Here is a 16,336-nt window from a genome sequence, read left to right on the forward strand (position 1 = left end):
TGCCTTTTGTGTGTCCACCCCTGTAGGTAAAACATCAGCTCTCTGCAGGCAGTGTCTATGTTTGGAAGCATGCTGCGTGTAAACACTCAGACATCGCACACATAAACACATGTAACATCACAAACCAAACACACACACACACACACACACACACCGGGAGATATGGATTTCTGTTGATGACCATGTTTCAGTTGCCTAAGGCTGTGCACCTGAAGTCAAAACACAGACACTCAACTCTGTCTGTGGGGCGTTTACAGCTCCCCACAGGAAACAGACACACAAGCTCTGGTGGAGAAACTATTCTACTTCTGTGAGCTCCAAGGTCAACAAGATTAATCACAAAACTAGATATGTGTGTGTAAAATTAATGTGACAGAACTGGTCGGACAATTTTAACCAATTGTCAAAACAGAAACATAAAGACGCACGGACAAAGAAATAACCAGACACGCTGTATTCCTGTTAGTCGCTCACTGCTTTCATTAAAATGAGCCTGGTCAAACGCTCATTCGTCTTACTGACAGGTGTTCAATCCGCCTCTCTAGATCCAGGATTCAATCACATGCTATTAAGTGTGTTTCTGAGTGTAATATCGAACCGCTGGTGTGTGAGGGTCCAGTTGAGCCTTTGTGAACATACTGTGGCCGGAGCGCAGTTTTAATAAAAGTGAAACATCTTATTGAGTTAATGGCTGGAAGATACAATACAAATATTTATCAAAACATATTGAGGGTAATTTTACAAATCTGAGCTGTGAAAAGGAGAGAGGAAAGATTAGCTAAATTAAATTTTTTTTAATCTAAAACTTAGAGGAGTGGGCGATATGGGCGATATGGGCGGTATAGATCTTGCTATACAGTTTATAAGTTAGTTTAGACTTTCTTGTCGCACAGGCAGATGAGACGTTTGAAGCCAGCCTCATATCTGTTAAGTGTAAAGCTAAAACCAGCAGGCAATTAGCTTAGCTTAGCTTAGCTTAGCGTAAAGACTGGGAACAGGGGGAAACAGCTAGTCTGGATAATTTCAAAGTTCAGAAATACACCTACCAGCACTAAAGCTGAAAACTCACGTTATATCTTGTTGGATCCAGGTTCGAAATAGCGAGGTGCTACAGGGAGCTCAGCTCCCCTGAAAGAGACATGAGCTTCCCAGAAGCCTCATTTGAGAAATTTAAAGGGGTGGGGGGGTGCTCTAAAACATAATTTGGTGCCACTCTTTCTTTGTATAAATGCGTGCAGTATTTTCCTATATATATTATATATAAAGTATATTTTTGCACATGGGCAGGCACATTCATGTATGCTTGTGCACCCCAAAAATCTGGCTCCTGAAGGCCTCTGCGTAATTTAAACACTGGTTGGATCCACACACAAGCAATAAAGTAAAGACGAGAATTTGTACGATAGGGGAAGTTACACATTGTACGTATTATTTCTGACTGAGTCTTTCATCACTGTGAGTTTGCCAGAAGGTGCTGCTCAAAAGTGATGTCAGGTCTGGAACAGCAATCTTACGCTGATTGCACAATCAGTCAATGATGGACATGCGTGTCCCACAGGCAGCCAAAAGTTCATAAAGCCATAAACCTGCTGGCTTTCCATGTAATATCAAATGTTAGCTTTTTTTGTCGGCTCATTTTCGGTCATTTCAGACCGTCTTGAAGGCTGAGAAGTACTGTACACCAAAGAATATTTTTTCATGTTCTTACCGCTGCTATTTCTGACTGGTGTCCACATGAAAAACTAACAATCTGGTGCTGCTCTACTGCGACAACAAGAAAGTGTGAGGTATCATGACATTAGCTCAGCAGCAAAACTGCACATTTAAAAAGGTTTCAATATTTGATAGGTTTGAAAAGGTATTAAAAGTATATAGTTTATTTAAATTGTTTTTCTGTATTAAAAATGTCACTCTGAAAAAATAAAAACACTATAGTAAACAAATGCGGCACCACCCTTGAGGCATTTATAAACTGTTTCCTAAACAATTAGCATAAAATGCAATATAACATAATATATACCTTATGTATATATTGAAATTAAGATTTAAAGTAACATATATCATTACGTTACCCATCCCTAACTTATGTTTGTTGATTATAACTTATCAACAAACAATCAAAGACCAAAACCTTCCAATTAAAACTATTAAACCTTACTGATCGGCTCCAGTTGATCATCTATGATTTATTTTAGACCGTCTGCACAAAGAAACACACTGGACACACGGAAGATCAGTCACCACTGGCAGCCGTTAATCTAACCAACAACACAGCCCTGGTACAGAGTAGTCACGGATATTTATGTACAAAAAAACAGTCTGTTTGCACACACAGCAGATATGAACACAGCAGATCGAAGAATAGCCAACATCCAACATTATTGATTAACACAAACACACACATCAAGGTTGTTTATATTTCTCATACAGTATTAAAAGACAATAAAATATTCCACAAAACGGTGCCACAGGCACAGAATCATGATATTAAGCAAAATACTAAATCCAGTGAGACAAAACTGGTTCTTCCAGGACACAATGTTTTATATTCACACAGCATCACACGTTTGCAAAGTTAAGAAAGCAGCACACACACGTACACAAACAAGCATATGGGAGTAGTTAAACAAAGGTAAACACACACACAAACAACCTGACAGCTTTACTTTGTGTTTGGAGACATAAAGGGGCCAAAGTCTAATCTGTGACAGCAATCTAATTAACTATGGTTTTCACAACTGTCCAAAGTGTTTCAGCAGAAAGCCGATGAGTTTAGCTGTGGCCCGAGGCAACGAAAAACTGCTTTCGAGAAAAGCTTGAGTGAGAGAGAGAGCTGTTGTCTGAGATGCTCCAAACAGGAAAAGAAATAGGGTTAAATCTGAAGTTTTGTATTTTGTATTCATTCAGGTTGTGATTATGTAATCCAGGCAGCTCTGTAACGTTGTAGTATGACATGTACTTTAAGGTAAGGCTCTCAAATTAAACATAGTTACCTGAATAACAGGGGTGGAAGAAGTACTCAGAGAATGTACTTTTGTAAAAGTAGCAATGCCACTGTGTAGAAATACTCTGTTAAAAGTAAAAGTCCTGCATTCAAATGTAAGTACTAGTATCGAAATATAGTACCAAATATAAAAGTATTCATTTTACTGAATGGCACATTTCCGAATAATGTATATTATATTATTAAATTATAATTATTGATGCATTAATGTGCATCACTTCAATGTTGCAGCTGCTAAAGGTGGGGCTAATTTTAATTAGTTGATATACTGCTATGTATTTGTAGTCTAACATATTATTATTGATTATAATATGTTTTATTTGTTATATACTTACTAACTAAATATATCAAATCCATGTAGTTGAGTAAATTGTACATAATTGTCCTCTAAAAATGTAGTGGAGTACCCAGGCAGGTCCCATCAGCTGTCACTAATTAACACGAGTAACTTGATAACAGGCCAAAACTAAACTTGTCTGCTGTCGTGTTAAAGTGCTCTCTGCAGCCGGTGTCAGTACTTGTCCGAGGATTATTTACGTATGGGGGAAAAATGTGCCAGGTTAAGTAGCTACAGCTGATACTTCAGTGTGTCACATACTACATATGTTTTTAATCAACATTTAGGTAAAAATATGTATTGGATTAGACTTGATATTAGCAGATACCCAACATTAAACTTGGGACGCCCCTAATTGTAACTATATTGGTAACATGCCCTCCCTGCAGTTGCATATGTTATAGGTAAACTTGATAATCTTCATTCAGTGGATGTGTAGCTCATATGAATATACAGTACATGAGCACACTTTTCACACTCACTGAAGCAAACACGTGCATGCAAACCTACTTCTCTGTCCTTGAGCTTCATGGCCAGCACTAGTTGGTTTCTGTGATTGGCCAGTGCTTCTCTGTAACTGCCCTTGGAGAAGAGGGCAGAGCCAAGGTTCCCATGAGCCCTGCATTCCCCTGACTGGTCACCTGTGGACGAGACAAAGAGTAAGAGATGTTCGCTACAACAGTTTCATTTGCGTCACACTACACTCCAACGCTTTCTCCTCTTCCATACCTAACGTCTTGGTCACCTCCAGGTCCTGCTGCATGTAGGCCATACTCTTCTCTGCGTTACCTAAAGACCAGTACGCGGAGCTCAGGGCCGAGAAGACGGATCCACGCAGCTTTAATGAACATGTGCCAATCTTCAGCCCCGCTTCCAGCACCACAACAGAGGCGCCGTGGAAACCGTGGGTCAGCAGTTCCTGACCGATGACCGACACGACCACGAACGGGCTCTTGTCCAGCTTCATCTTCTGTAGCTGCTGGTAGGTGGGCTCAAGGGTGTCTGTGAAGGTGTAAACACACACACACACAAAGACTGTGGTGAGGTAAGGAAAGGAAATCAATCATCATTTTCACTAGGAAGCAGAACAACACAAAACAGCTGGCAGACAGGGTTGCGTTTGGGTTCCACTGTTGTCATTACATTAGAGACGGGACTGGTCTTAATTTGGTACCAACTCCTGATTGGTAATTGCTGTAACCCGGCGAGCTCCTGTAGCATTTGCTGCTGCTGTCAATATTTGAAACTCATTTGCAGACTGTTAAATTAACCCTCTTCCTCCCAACAACTGTCAGCTAATAATGATGTGCTCCTCTGCTCTGTTGTGTTTATATTGTGTGGACTGTAGTTATAGTGGACAGGCGAATGCTCTGAAGAATGGGCTAACTGTAGCAAAGATAATCAATAGGTGCATTACAGTTGATAACTGTGCAGCACATTTACTCAAGTACTGTACTTAAGTACCAATTTGAGGTACATATACATCTCGCTGGGAAATATTGTACTTTTAACTTCACTACATTTATCTGACAGCCTTCGTTGCGAGTTACTTTACAAATTAAGACAGTTTACATGATTACAGCGGAAATGATTTGTCGTCTAATCAATTAGTCGTAAAAATATTTAATGGTTCCAGCTTCACAAATGTGACCACTAGCTGCTTTTCCTTTTGATTATTTGAATAATCGTGTTGTCAGTAATCTTGAGGATTGGTCTGTTGGTTGGACAAAACAAGCATTGTGAAGGGTTCACAAAGCAAACAATCAATCAATTAATGGAGAAACTTAACAGCAGATTAATGCATTATTTTAAAACTTTAAGTACATTTTCCTTTTGCATTTACTTTTGCTTGTAACAGTGTATTATTAAAGTGTGTTATTACTTTTACTTAAGTAAAGGATCTGAATACTTTGTCTAACACTGAAACTGTGGTAACACTGGAGACCTAATGGGACAACACGAGATACGTAAATTCAAATTTTGGGGGATTTTTGTTATCAGATGAGACAACTTCACAGTTATTTATTAAAAAAACTAACATTACAGCTGTTGGAAATGCATACAGAGTGATGGGAAGAGCTGCAAAAGGGGGAAAAATATAAGGATCACTTGGTCCGCGCCAATTTTGTGTACAAGACTAAGTCCACTCAAGACACACAGACACGCCTACACCCTCTTCCAAAGGGCAACTATCATTGTGGCACTGCAATAATACTACTACCACCCCCACACAAGCAAAACATTTCCCATTAACAGTGTCATCACTTGTGCATCCACACACGTGATCTACATGATATGCTGTCCCTGTGGTCTTGCTTATGTTGGGAAAACTACTAGAAAACTCAAACAAAGGATCATTGAGCACAAAAGTACCATACACAGAAATGAGCCGTACACTTCAATGATTCTCACCATGATATTGCTTCACTACGGCTCTGTGGCACTGAACAGGTCACCCTACCACCCAGGGGCGGTGACCACGATAAGTTACTGAAACAGCAAGAGGCTTACTGGATTTCTCCTCTGCAAACACTGACTCCAAAGGGACTTAATGATGAATTCCTGCTTAACATTTTCCTGTGATTCTCAATATTTTTACCCATTTATTTTCTATATAGGCTATGCTTTATTACTTAAGATTCACCTGAGCGTCTCCCTGTCCAACCCAAAACAGTCCTGGATACATTTGAATTTGCACATATATTATCACAACCATTAAATATTGTGTCCTGTTGATTGTGTTCATTTGTATATATATATATATGCACTGATGCTACAAGTTATTTGTTGCACGTATATAATAATATGGAGATTTTAACATTTATGGTGATGATTTTTTCCCCTTTTTCTAGAAATTGTATAAATGTCATTTTTAGTTAACATCTACATTATTGAAGCATGATATTGTTGTCTTTTGGACCTATTGTTGGGCCATATGTTGTGTGTATTATGATTTTTTCCTCTATTCATCTATTATTCGTTTTTTTTATTATGGTATTTCCTCTTGACTATTTGTCTATTGATATATAAGGTTCGAGCAAGATTTGAGAGCATGCATACTCATGAGTGCACTTTATGAGATTGTTTTGATATACATTCAATGTACAGAAATCTACATTTATCCCATAAAAATATGAATGAATGTTTTATAATGGTTGCCTTATTTTATGAGGAAGTAAGTGATTGGTGTAGTCACCTCCTACAAAAGATGGCTTCTCACTATGTAACACCATTTGCCTGATGAAGGTCTAGTACCAATATATATATTTTTTGCAAGTTACACGGTGTGCAGGAGTTTACTTTGCTAAGAGCTGCACACCTGCAAACATGTAGATTACATTTGCAAAATGTTGAAAATGTTCATTCGGAGGCTTCACGAATTCACAATAGTAACAGCGTCACAATGGACTCCATATGTCAGACATCATGATAAAACATTCAGCCATAAACATGGATTTCCCTTCCTAATTTTGTGTGATTATGTCGACCAAATTACATCGGTGAATATTTTTTTTAGGATATTTACTGCATGAACGTTTCTCCTCGTCATGAAGATTTATTGATGAGTGGGCATTTTTATAATTACACTTTCCTGCTGAGATTAACACATAGTTAAGAGGTGATAGTTATATTCAGATCACTGTGAAAACGCTTGGTTTGCATGAGGATGGGGGTTGTGGAGCATCGTCGGCTCTGACACGTTGAGATTGTTGTGAAACTCAGACGACAAGCAGCCAAACAAGAGTGTGAAAATGCAACTGATCGCTGCATGGAGACATCTGAGATGGTGCACTGTGGTTGTATGATTACATAGGCAGTGGATGCATATATTCTCAAATGTTTTATATTTATGGTAGGCAGCAAGTGTGGCCTGAAACCACAGAAGAAAAGACATGGTGACTGAAGTTTAGCTTGTGTGTCAGTGATCTATTCAAGGTCACAGCCGAGAGTGGCGGTTCATTTTCTACTCCAGCTGCATGGCTCTGTGGATGGCAATGTTGACCCACCACTTTGGTCAAGACTGAAATATCACAACAATTATTGGATGGATTGCCATGAAATTTAGTACAGATATTTATGGTTCCTCTGGCACCACCAAGAGACTCACTAATGGTTTTCATTGGATGGATTGCCATGAAACAGGCAAGTCTCGCTCATAGACAATTCAAACAAAACGTGAGTCAGAGTTGCAAAAAGTAGTTTGTTGTGTTGGAGTAACATTAGGAAATAGTCTTGGTAGCAGCTCCTCTATGTACACAACAAACTCCTCTCCCTTGTTTCCACTGGTGTCTTTCTGCAACAACTCGCCTCTCCCGAGATTTCAGAGTGAGAATTGTTCTTGAACGAGGCTTCGGTTTCCTGTTGAAAACAGAGGCGGTCACCAGGAGCCCCTCGTAGGGATCCTTTCTATGATGTTGTCAGACAGTCTGAGCCTGTCGCTGGCAAAAAGAAGCACGTTTTATGAAGCATCTACTGCACGGATTCAAAACTTTTTGTACCTACTAGTCATTTCAACACCAACATGTGTGAAAATAGGGCCCAGGTTTAAAAGGACCAAAAATTTATAATAAGATTAAGATAAAGGTTGATAATTTCATGGTTTTTAGTTCTTAGGCAAATGACCTGATGCTGATTAATGCAATAATTACATTCAAACTCTTATCTACAAAAAGAATATTGGCACATATTGTATTTAATGAATCAGATCCTCATTGGTAGTTTGTTGACTTTGTGTGACAGAAGGACCACAATTTTGAAATTAAACGGTTCCTTACCGCCTGCTTGTCCTCTGCTACTTGCAGCACCCAGCTGACTTACAACCTGTCAGATATTATCATTTACCCACCCATTCTCTCCAGGCTGGACTCAACATTTGCCAACTGCAATCTTTCCCTTTCAACTGATAGTGACAACTGTTCCGTTCTGGTTGGGTCAAAACTGTCTGCCAGAGCTCTGCGCTGCACTGTCTGAAAAGTAAAGAGGAGGTGGAGACCATTCCAGCTAGCATTTTACATGGGCCGCCCTCCACCACTTCATCACTCTATAGGGGACATTTGGTGGGATTTGCAGCCTTACTTTGAGCGCTAAACAGTTGACATTTGACCTTATTCACGTGCAAAGGAGCAGTGAAACATCTGTGTTGGGGCTCATTGAATAGGCATTTAGAAGTGACAAAAAGTAACTTTTGAAGGAAGAAATAACAAACTTAATAGTTAAAGTAATAAAAATGCAGCCTTGCCCAGTTCAACACACTCCAAGGTTTTGCTGCTTCAGCTTCATTTGGTCTGGTTTCATCTGAATTGACTGAATTATTTTAAACAATGACAGACAAAATCTGAAGGCCAACCATCATTTTGACAGATTAGGACTGTGGGCGATACACAGTACCATACTACCGTACCGTTACATTTTTTACATGCAACACTGTCAGTAGCCATATGTAGACCACCTGGTGTAGACCACGTGTCCAGTTGGTGGCTAGTATTCACATTAAAAAGTAATTGTCTAGTAGTCATGACCTCCTTTTCTAGCTGGCTTTTAGCCATCCCATTGCAAGGCTACATCGCTACATAGTCAAGCTATCGCAAAATGTCACGGCAGCCGAGCATCCGAAGTTTCTCTTGAAAGCCCAGTAATTGTGATGTGGCTGGTAAACGAGGTGAAAAAAGAGGGATTGATGTGGTGGAAGGTGAAGGACAAGCAAGTAATACTGATAATGTTTATCAACAAGCGGCAGATATTGTTATGTGATATTAAAAAGGCTATATGTTACATTATCAATAAAACTTTTTAATTAAAATAATTTTTGTACGACCCTTTCAGTCAAAAGTCTAACATAACTCAGTCTGGTATGACCAATTTTAGTTTATATTCAATTATATTATTATTTATATTCAAAAAGATATTGATACGTAACTAAGTCAGTTTATTGACTTTACTGTTCAACTTATCTTTTATACTTAATGTTAATGTGATGCTACGTTTTAGCATTTTTTAATATCACATAATTGCCACTTTTACATCGGCTCTCTTTTGCACTCCAGACACATGCGCAACATGTGCTAAAACATCCCGGCACCAGGTCATATTTAGCTGCACTATATGCAAAAGAAATGAACAGCTGATCTCATTTGCATCTGTAGTTTTATTAAATATATCATACTAAAAAGAACGACTGTGGTGATGAAAAATGTTGCAGTCCTCACACTAATTTCAGGCACTGGCATTGAGATTGGCTCTACTTTTTAACATCTTCCCTAGCTGATGCCCCACAGCACATCATCCTATAAAAAAGACATCAGCTAACCCAACAGGAGACAGATAACCCAGGAGGCCTCCTCGTCCATTTTGTTGACAGTGCAGCTCTATCCTGTGCTTACTGCATTTTGGTCTTCTTCACGGTCCAACATGTTGTTCTTCCTCCTGCTTACTCGAGCATGACAACTCCTGGCAACACTTGATACCAGGCTTGCTGCTTTCAAGCTCATGGGAGATCGAGTTTTGGAGGTTGTAGCCTCTGGACAGCAGAACAACCTCCCACAGTGCATCAGATCTGCACAGTACAGCTTTGCAGTAGCTCGGCCAGGACTCTGTTACATACTGTGTCTGCCACTGATCACAACAGGCTCTGATCACTATCAAAAACTGATTCTACTTCTTTTTGCAATGCTGCTGTTAAAATTTTGTTTGCTTTTTGTTAATGCTTTACTTAAGATTTGCTCATTAGGTCCCTTAGAACTAGCCTTCAGATCTATAAGCTCTACCTCGAAGGGAAATACTGTGAACACTTGAAAAGATATTATCTCCGGTGTAAAAGCAGATGCAAAATTCCACTTGTATAGACATTTGCTGCAGCTTGCCAAGTAAACGGCTATTCCCAAAAAGCCTTGCTCTCATTTTGATACTGCTGAAGGGCAAAAACATAATCCTGTGCCAGTTCTAGCCTGCAAACCATTCTTGATTGTATGCACTCTTCCTTCATCTTCTTATGCTGTTAAAATCGGCACATAAAAGTGCACTGTGAACTGCGGGGCAAATAGATCAATGACACGCAAGAATCTACCTTGTAAATATTTCAACGTGAGCCCCACAAGAAGCAAACTCATGCTAATAAACATGGTAGCAAACTAACCCAGGCCCTCACTGTTCTCAGCTCTTTAGAGTAAGCACATATGATTCTTGGATATGGAAATGAACCTAATCAGAAACGAGATTAGATATATCTTCAGTAACTTCCTGCCTTTTTGACCCTTTCCAAACTCATTAAATAGGTCCCTCTGATATTAGGACAACGTCCGCCCACTGTTATTGATCCCTCTCTTTCCACTGGCACATACTGTCTGCATCTAAAGAAGCTGTGATTCAAACCCCTAAATCCTAGATCATGATGTTCTAAACAATTACAGACCATCTTCAAATCCCCATTATCCCTATAGTTCTCAACTGAACATTAACAACTAAATTAACTGGTTTTAAACAAAATACTTTCTTTAGACAGTTTTTAAGATCAGTCAACATTGTAAAGAACTAGTATAACATTTTGGGAAATCCACTTATTTGCTTTCTTGCTGACAGTTAAGCCTAGTTCCTACTGCACGATTTTACCGTCTCATAGTTCAGCTATGATCAGGGGTAAATCAGTGATCGATCTGCGGCCACCAGTCGTTATGAACTACTCCCCGACGCATCAAAACGGCTCCCCGACGCATCGCTACGTTTTTCTCTGCGAAACACTTTTTACTCACCTCCAGCTCTCTCTGTAGCTCAGACAATCCCTGCTACCTGCATGTGCTAATCCTTTCTTTCACCCAGATTTTGTCTTTACAATTGGTATCTTTATACAAACAAAACAGCTGTTTTGTGTGTAGGTTCGCCTCATTTCCCATTTCACATTTCACGTGTGTTTTCTTGACAAAACGTGGTTTGGAGACCTGTGTCAGGTGACACAGCCCCTGTGACCCCCTGTCACCGATCAGTCACGTAGTGTTAACGCCACAACGACTTCAAGACGGTGGTGGTGATGACGGAGTGGATAAGACACATGCCTTTGGTGTGAAGACCCGGGTTCGAATCTACTGTGAGACACCGATGTGTCCCTGAGCAAGACACTTAACCCCTAGTTGCTCCAAAGGCGTGCGACCTCTGACATATATACCAATTGTATGTCGCTTTGGATAAAAGCCTCAGCCAAATGAATAAATGTAAATGTAAGACTCCGAACAGCAGGGTGATCTGCCGACGCTGAAAGTCGTGTAGTCTGCACGAGCCTTTAGATGACAAGATTGATACCACTCTCATGTCTGTACATCAAGCACAGAGCTGGAGTCAGGATGTGCTTAGCTTAGCTTAGCATAAAGACTGGACGCGGGGGGAAAAAGCGGACATGTTCCTCACAACGGTATGAGATGTCATATGTTGTGTTTGTAGTGTTGTAGCCCCCGAGTGTTTAGCTTTATTTATAAAGCCTGATTTAAGGGATTTACCTCAAGGGACTTTACATACATCATTAGACCTTCAATTCAGATAACGAAAAACTCCCACCAAAAAACAGGGTTTGTTTTAAGGACGTGACATTTTCCACCTTTGTAACATGGTCAAAATTTTATTCACTGTTAATATGAAGATATGTAAAGAGAATCAAGTTCCCTATGCACGGAATCAAATCTGTTCTGTGATTAGGCCAAATTGTGTACAAATCCTAAAATCTAAACCAATTTGTTTTTATTTTCAGTGGCCTGAGAACCAAGAGCGACTGAGACTCTTCTGCCATCATACATTAAAGATTAAAACTGCTCAGAAGATCATTGGTGCCCATCTCCCGAGCATCAGTGATATCAGTGAGGTGAGGTGACTACGCAGAGACCAAAGGATACTAAAGGACAGCACCCACCCAGCCACAGCCTGTTCACCCTGCTGCCTTCTGGGAAGAGATATAGAAGTTTCTGCTGCCGCACCACCAGACTGCAGAGCAGCTTTTCCCCTCAAGATATCAGACTCTTAAACTCTAATTCATCCGCAGCACTGCTCCATTGATTATAGTTTATTTCTGTTTTTATAATTGCTTCTATATTAATGTATATTATCTGCTATGTAGCAGGGTTATAAACCCAATTTCACTTTTATTATATAGTGAAATACTATACTAATAATAATATACTATACTAATATAATACTAAATAGATATAACTTGTTATATAGTGTCAGTGGATACAGGTTCTCTAACGATTCAGGCAGCAGTGGATCCGAGTCCTTCAACAAGTGGATGCTGATGATGACCAAATTGCTCCCTAACACTGACTAATTTCAATTGCAACTTTTTTTCTACATCCAACTTTTGTTGATGTGTCTCTTTTCTCTTATCTGTTTCTTTGTCACATCAAATGTGCGTCTATTTCTTTGTAAGATCTGACTCATCAAAAGCATATTTTTTATTTTTTCATAACCCAGTCCCAGAGGAGGGAAACTGAATAAAAGAACACTGGAAAAGTGTTAACTTGACAGTTTCTCCAGGCGCCTCCAGCTCACCCTCCTCTCCTATGACTTTCAAACACAGAGTTGTTGAAGAAGAGTCAAACAAACGTTGTTTATTTGTCTGTATAACTCTGCCTCGTGTTGTTGTGCCATATGCTGACAAAAAGACGAGATGCATGAGGCAGAAAATGAAGACGGGCAACGTGAACTTTGTCAGACAAGCCAACACATTCTCACTCCCATCTCGTCACGTATAGACACTTGGTCAAGACCCCTTGGCGTTGCTTTTTAATGCCCTGGGTACCCCTTTAGCGTCGTTGCTGGACGCGTAGGGCTCCGCGGTCAAGTTAGCAAGAATAAATATGAAACTTTCAAAATAAAACTAGTGGTTAACGTTATGAAATTTCGCAGTTTAGTCAGTTTTAGGTAGGACTGGGCAATAAAATAATAATGATAATTATCGTGACATATTTTTCCTCAATTACAATATAACAAATGTTCAATAAATGTTTGATGTGACTAATTTGAATCACAAAAATTTTTTCTAGTAAGTTATTTATTTTGTTGAGGAAAAGGGACTGAAAAAAGATTTTATCATAATAGTTCTGCCTCAGATTTGGCCACTGTTCACTGTTTGGCATCAAGTGTTTGTTCTGACCATAAAGAAAATTTTAAAACCACAATCAACCATCTGGCTTCTTCAACTCAGGAGCAAAAATCAGCCTTTAAACTTGAAAACTAATAAATTGAATGATGAGGCAACAATACTACTTGGTTGGGTTTAGGAAAAGATTGAAGATGATTTAAAATAACTACGTTAGTTACGTTACTTAACTTACATAAGTGTTAAGTAATGTAACTTACGTAGCTTACTAAAAACAATCAATGTTGACCTTTTGTTTCACACAGGAAATGAACAACGGTCTCAAGGGTAAAAGTCCAGTTTCTGACCCAACCATCCACCTCAACCACCTCTTTACTTTGCCTTGTCTGTTTTTCATATCCTACATCTGTTTTTAACGTTCATAAATGATGCCCCAGTTCGCTGAACTATGACGCTAAGGGGCTTCCCAGTGTGTTACAAACTGACGGCAAGGAGTCTTGACCATATGTCCTTATGTGACGACTTGGGAGTGAGAACGGGTTGGACAAGCCTACCTCTGAGGGGGGACTTCATGGCAGCCTCCACCATGCCGACAAGCAGCTGGAGACTCTTGGGGTCCTGGGCGAGGCCGGAGGCGAATGCTGCCAGGGCATCGGCATGTCGACCCAGGTACTGCAGGGCAACCCCCTGTCGGAAGTAGGCCTGCAGGAAGAAGAAAAGTTAGATATCAGTTGAAGGGTAAAATTGAGGCTTTTGTATTCTTATCATACTTTGTACAAGGACTGTTAAAATGGTCAGCCTGTCCTTACCAGAAACTCTACATGTTGTTGATTATTATAACCCATATTTAAGTTTTTTGTTAGGCCATGACCTGCAGTTGCAGAAGAATTCAGGTGACGTAGTACAAAGAGCGACAATGCATGGATGAGTGGATGAGCAGAGTAAACCCTTGTCTCAGGAAACAGAGGTTTGTGTCCCGTGTTGAAGAAAGTTAAAGTTGACATGTTTTAAGTTAAATGACGTCTTGTAGATGACTTGCATCATTCAACTTATATAATGTACTTATTATAACCCAAACCACAAACTTTTCCTAAACTTAACCAGGTAGTTTTGTTGCCTAAATCTAACAAAACTACCAATGTTTCACAATGTTTTCCACACGTTAAAGGCATAGCTTAAATTTCATGTGTCTTATCTTACGTACGTAAGGGCCAATAAGCCTGTCGCTGGAACGCTCAAGAGAATTGCATACACATAACAACCAATGTGTAAATTTCCAGTGCAGCTGTTCTAATCAAATGAAACAGTCCCTTCACTCCTGATTTCAATAGTAAACCACCACAAAAATGACAATTACCAACAAAAAACACGATATTCTAAGCAGACACGTTAAATAAATCAAAGTCACAAAGTAACTTTCTTATTTCAAACAAATGCAGCGTGCCCCACGTTAATGACTTCTTTTTAATATGTCCTTTTTTGTGCTTCTACTACCTTCTTCACGGCTCTCAGGGACCCGCTTTTGTTCCGTCATCTGCAGATCCCACAGGGAGCATTTCAGAATAAGAGCATTTTGCTTGCCTGATTTTGCTGACACATTTAGATTTTGTTGATTTGATGATAAGTGCTTGCTTTTTGCCCTTCTTCTATGGTTTAAGCAGGCTACGTAGTTAATTTGTTTCTTTTTTTGTCTGTTTTAATTTTGTTTATTGTTGATATACGATCGGGGGTCTGCACAGGGTATTTTATTTTTAAAATGGCTGCGTATTCTCTCCAGATCTGAGCGGAGAGACACTTTAAGCGTGAGCACAAGTATTGAATAAAATGGCTGCGATAAGCTCCGGCAGCCGCAACGCAGACGGACTCAGTGGACTTTCAGAGTGAGTCTGGGGTCATGTAAACTTGGTATAAATGACTTTGTAGCAGGCAGGCCCATGATGAAGCTCCGCCCCCAATGTGCTGATTGTCTTGCTCCGCCTCTGGGTGGACCGACCGACTAACCGACTGAAACGGTCACCCTTAGAGTAAAATTTTTAGAAAACTTTAGGCGCTATTATCAGGTACATAACGATGATTATACATTCTCAAGAACAAGTATCTTGTGTAGGTAGACTAGGTTAGTGACACACCAGAGGTGTTCAGTGATATCCACATAACTGAAATAATGAAAAAGCCATTGTGCTTGAATGTGAGTTCAACCTTTACAACACTAACACAGCATGTACACACTCTCTCTGTCACACACACACACAAACAGCGCATACTTCATTAGGAGCCCTCGTGCATTTCACAACAAGATTAGAGACGATGAATCATGACATCAAATGCATGAGGAGGATCGAGGGGAAGACACACGCACACACAAACACCACACACTTCTTCTCTCACTGCCGACCAGACTGTAACTTAATTGTCCTGTCTACCTCTCTCTTCGCCTTCGTTCCTCCCATTTTCTCTCTCATTTATCATCCTGCCCTTCCTCCTCCCATTTAAGCATAATCTGTCATGACAGTGAATGAATGAAGACAAAGAGAAGAGGAATTAGATTACATGGCAGCTCCTGTCCCGCCTGCCACTCTCTGCACCCGCACTGTCTTTGTCCTGTCCTCATCTACAGACAGCGTCATTGAAACGAATGGAGCCAGGGGTCACGTCTAATCTAATGCATTAAGCCTTCAGTGGGTGTGTTGGTGTTGGAGCAGAATGTGAACAGGGCACGGTGTCGTTTCACTGCTGATTAACACAAAGTGGGATAAATGGTTGGTAATTACGGCTTTGGCCATATCCCTTAAATAACTCGTCACAAAAAAAGCCTGAAATCAGTCACAGCCACAATGGTAATATAATAATCTGTATTGACTGACCTTATGCCCAGTTATTTTCATTTTCATTTCATTTGCAGATGCTATTGCTGGCTAAA

At 39.9% G+C, this 16,336-nt stretch overlaps 1 protein-coding gene across 3 annotated transcripts in view; it reads right to left on the reverse strand.

Annotated features, from left to right (window-relative positions):
• The window catches only part of ttc28 (tetratricopeptide repeat domain 28), a 165,139-nt gene that overhangs the window by 52,387 nt on the left and 96,416 nt on the right, over positions 1-16,336 (reverse strand). For all 3 annotated transcript variants that reach the window (XM_038733108.1, XM_038733107.1, XM_038733109.1), the window contains 3 exons: positions 13,971-14,118; positions 4,071-4,343; positions 3,852-3,982 (listed from right to left, as the gene is read on the reverse strand). In XM_038733108.1, coding sequence (XP_038589036.1) covers positions 3,852-3,982; positions 4,071-4,343; positions 13,971-14,118 — 552 coding nt within the window. The remainder of the gene's footprint in view (positions 1-3,851; positions 3,983-4,070; positions 4,344-13,970; positions 14,119-16,336) is intronic.

Source organism: Micropterus salmoides, unplaced genomic scaffold, assembly GCF_014851395.1.
Source record: "Micropterus salmoides isolate LMB-PRFRI ecotype aquatic unplaced genomic scaffold, ASM1485139v1 Ms_hic_scaffold_20, whole genome shotgun sequence".
Lineage (NCBI taxonomy): Eukaryota > Metazoa > Chordata > Actinopteri > Centrarchiformes > Centrarchidae > Micropterus > Micropterus salmoides.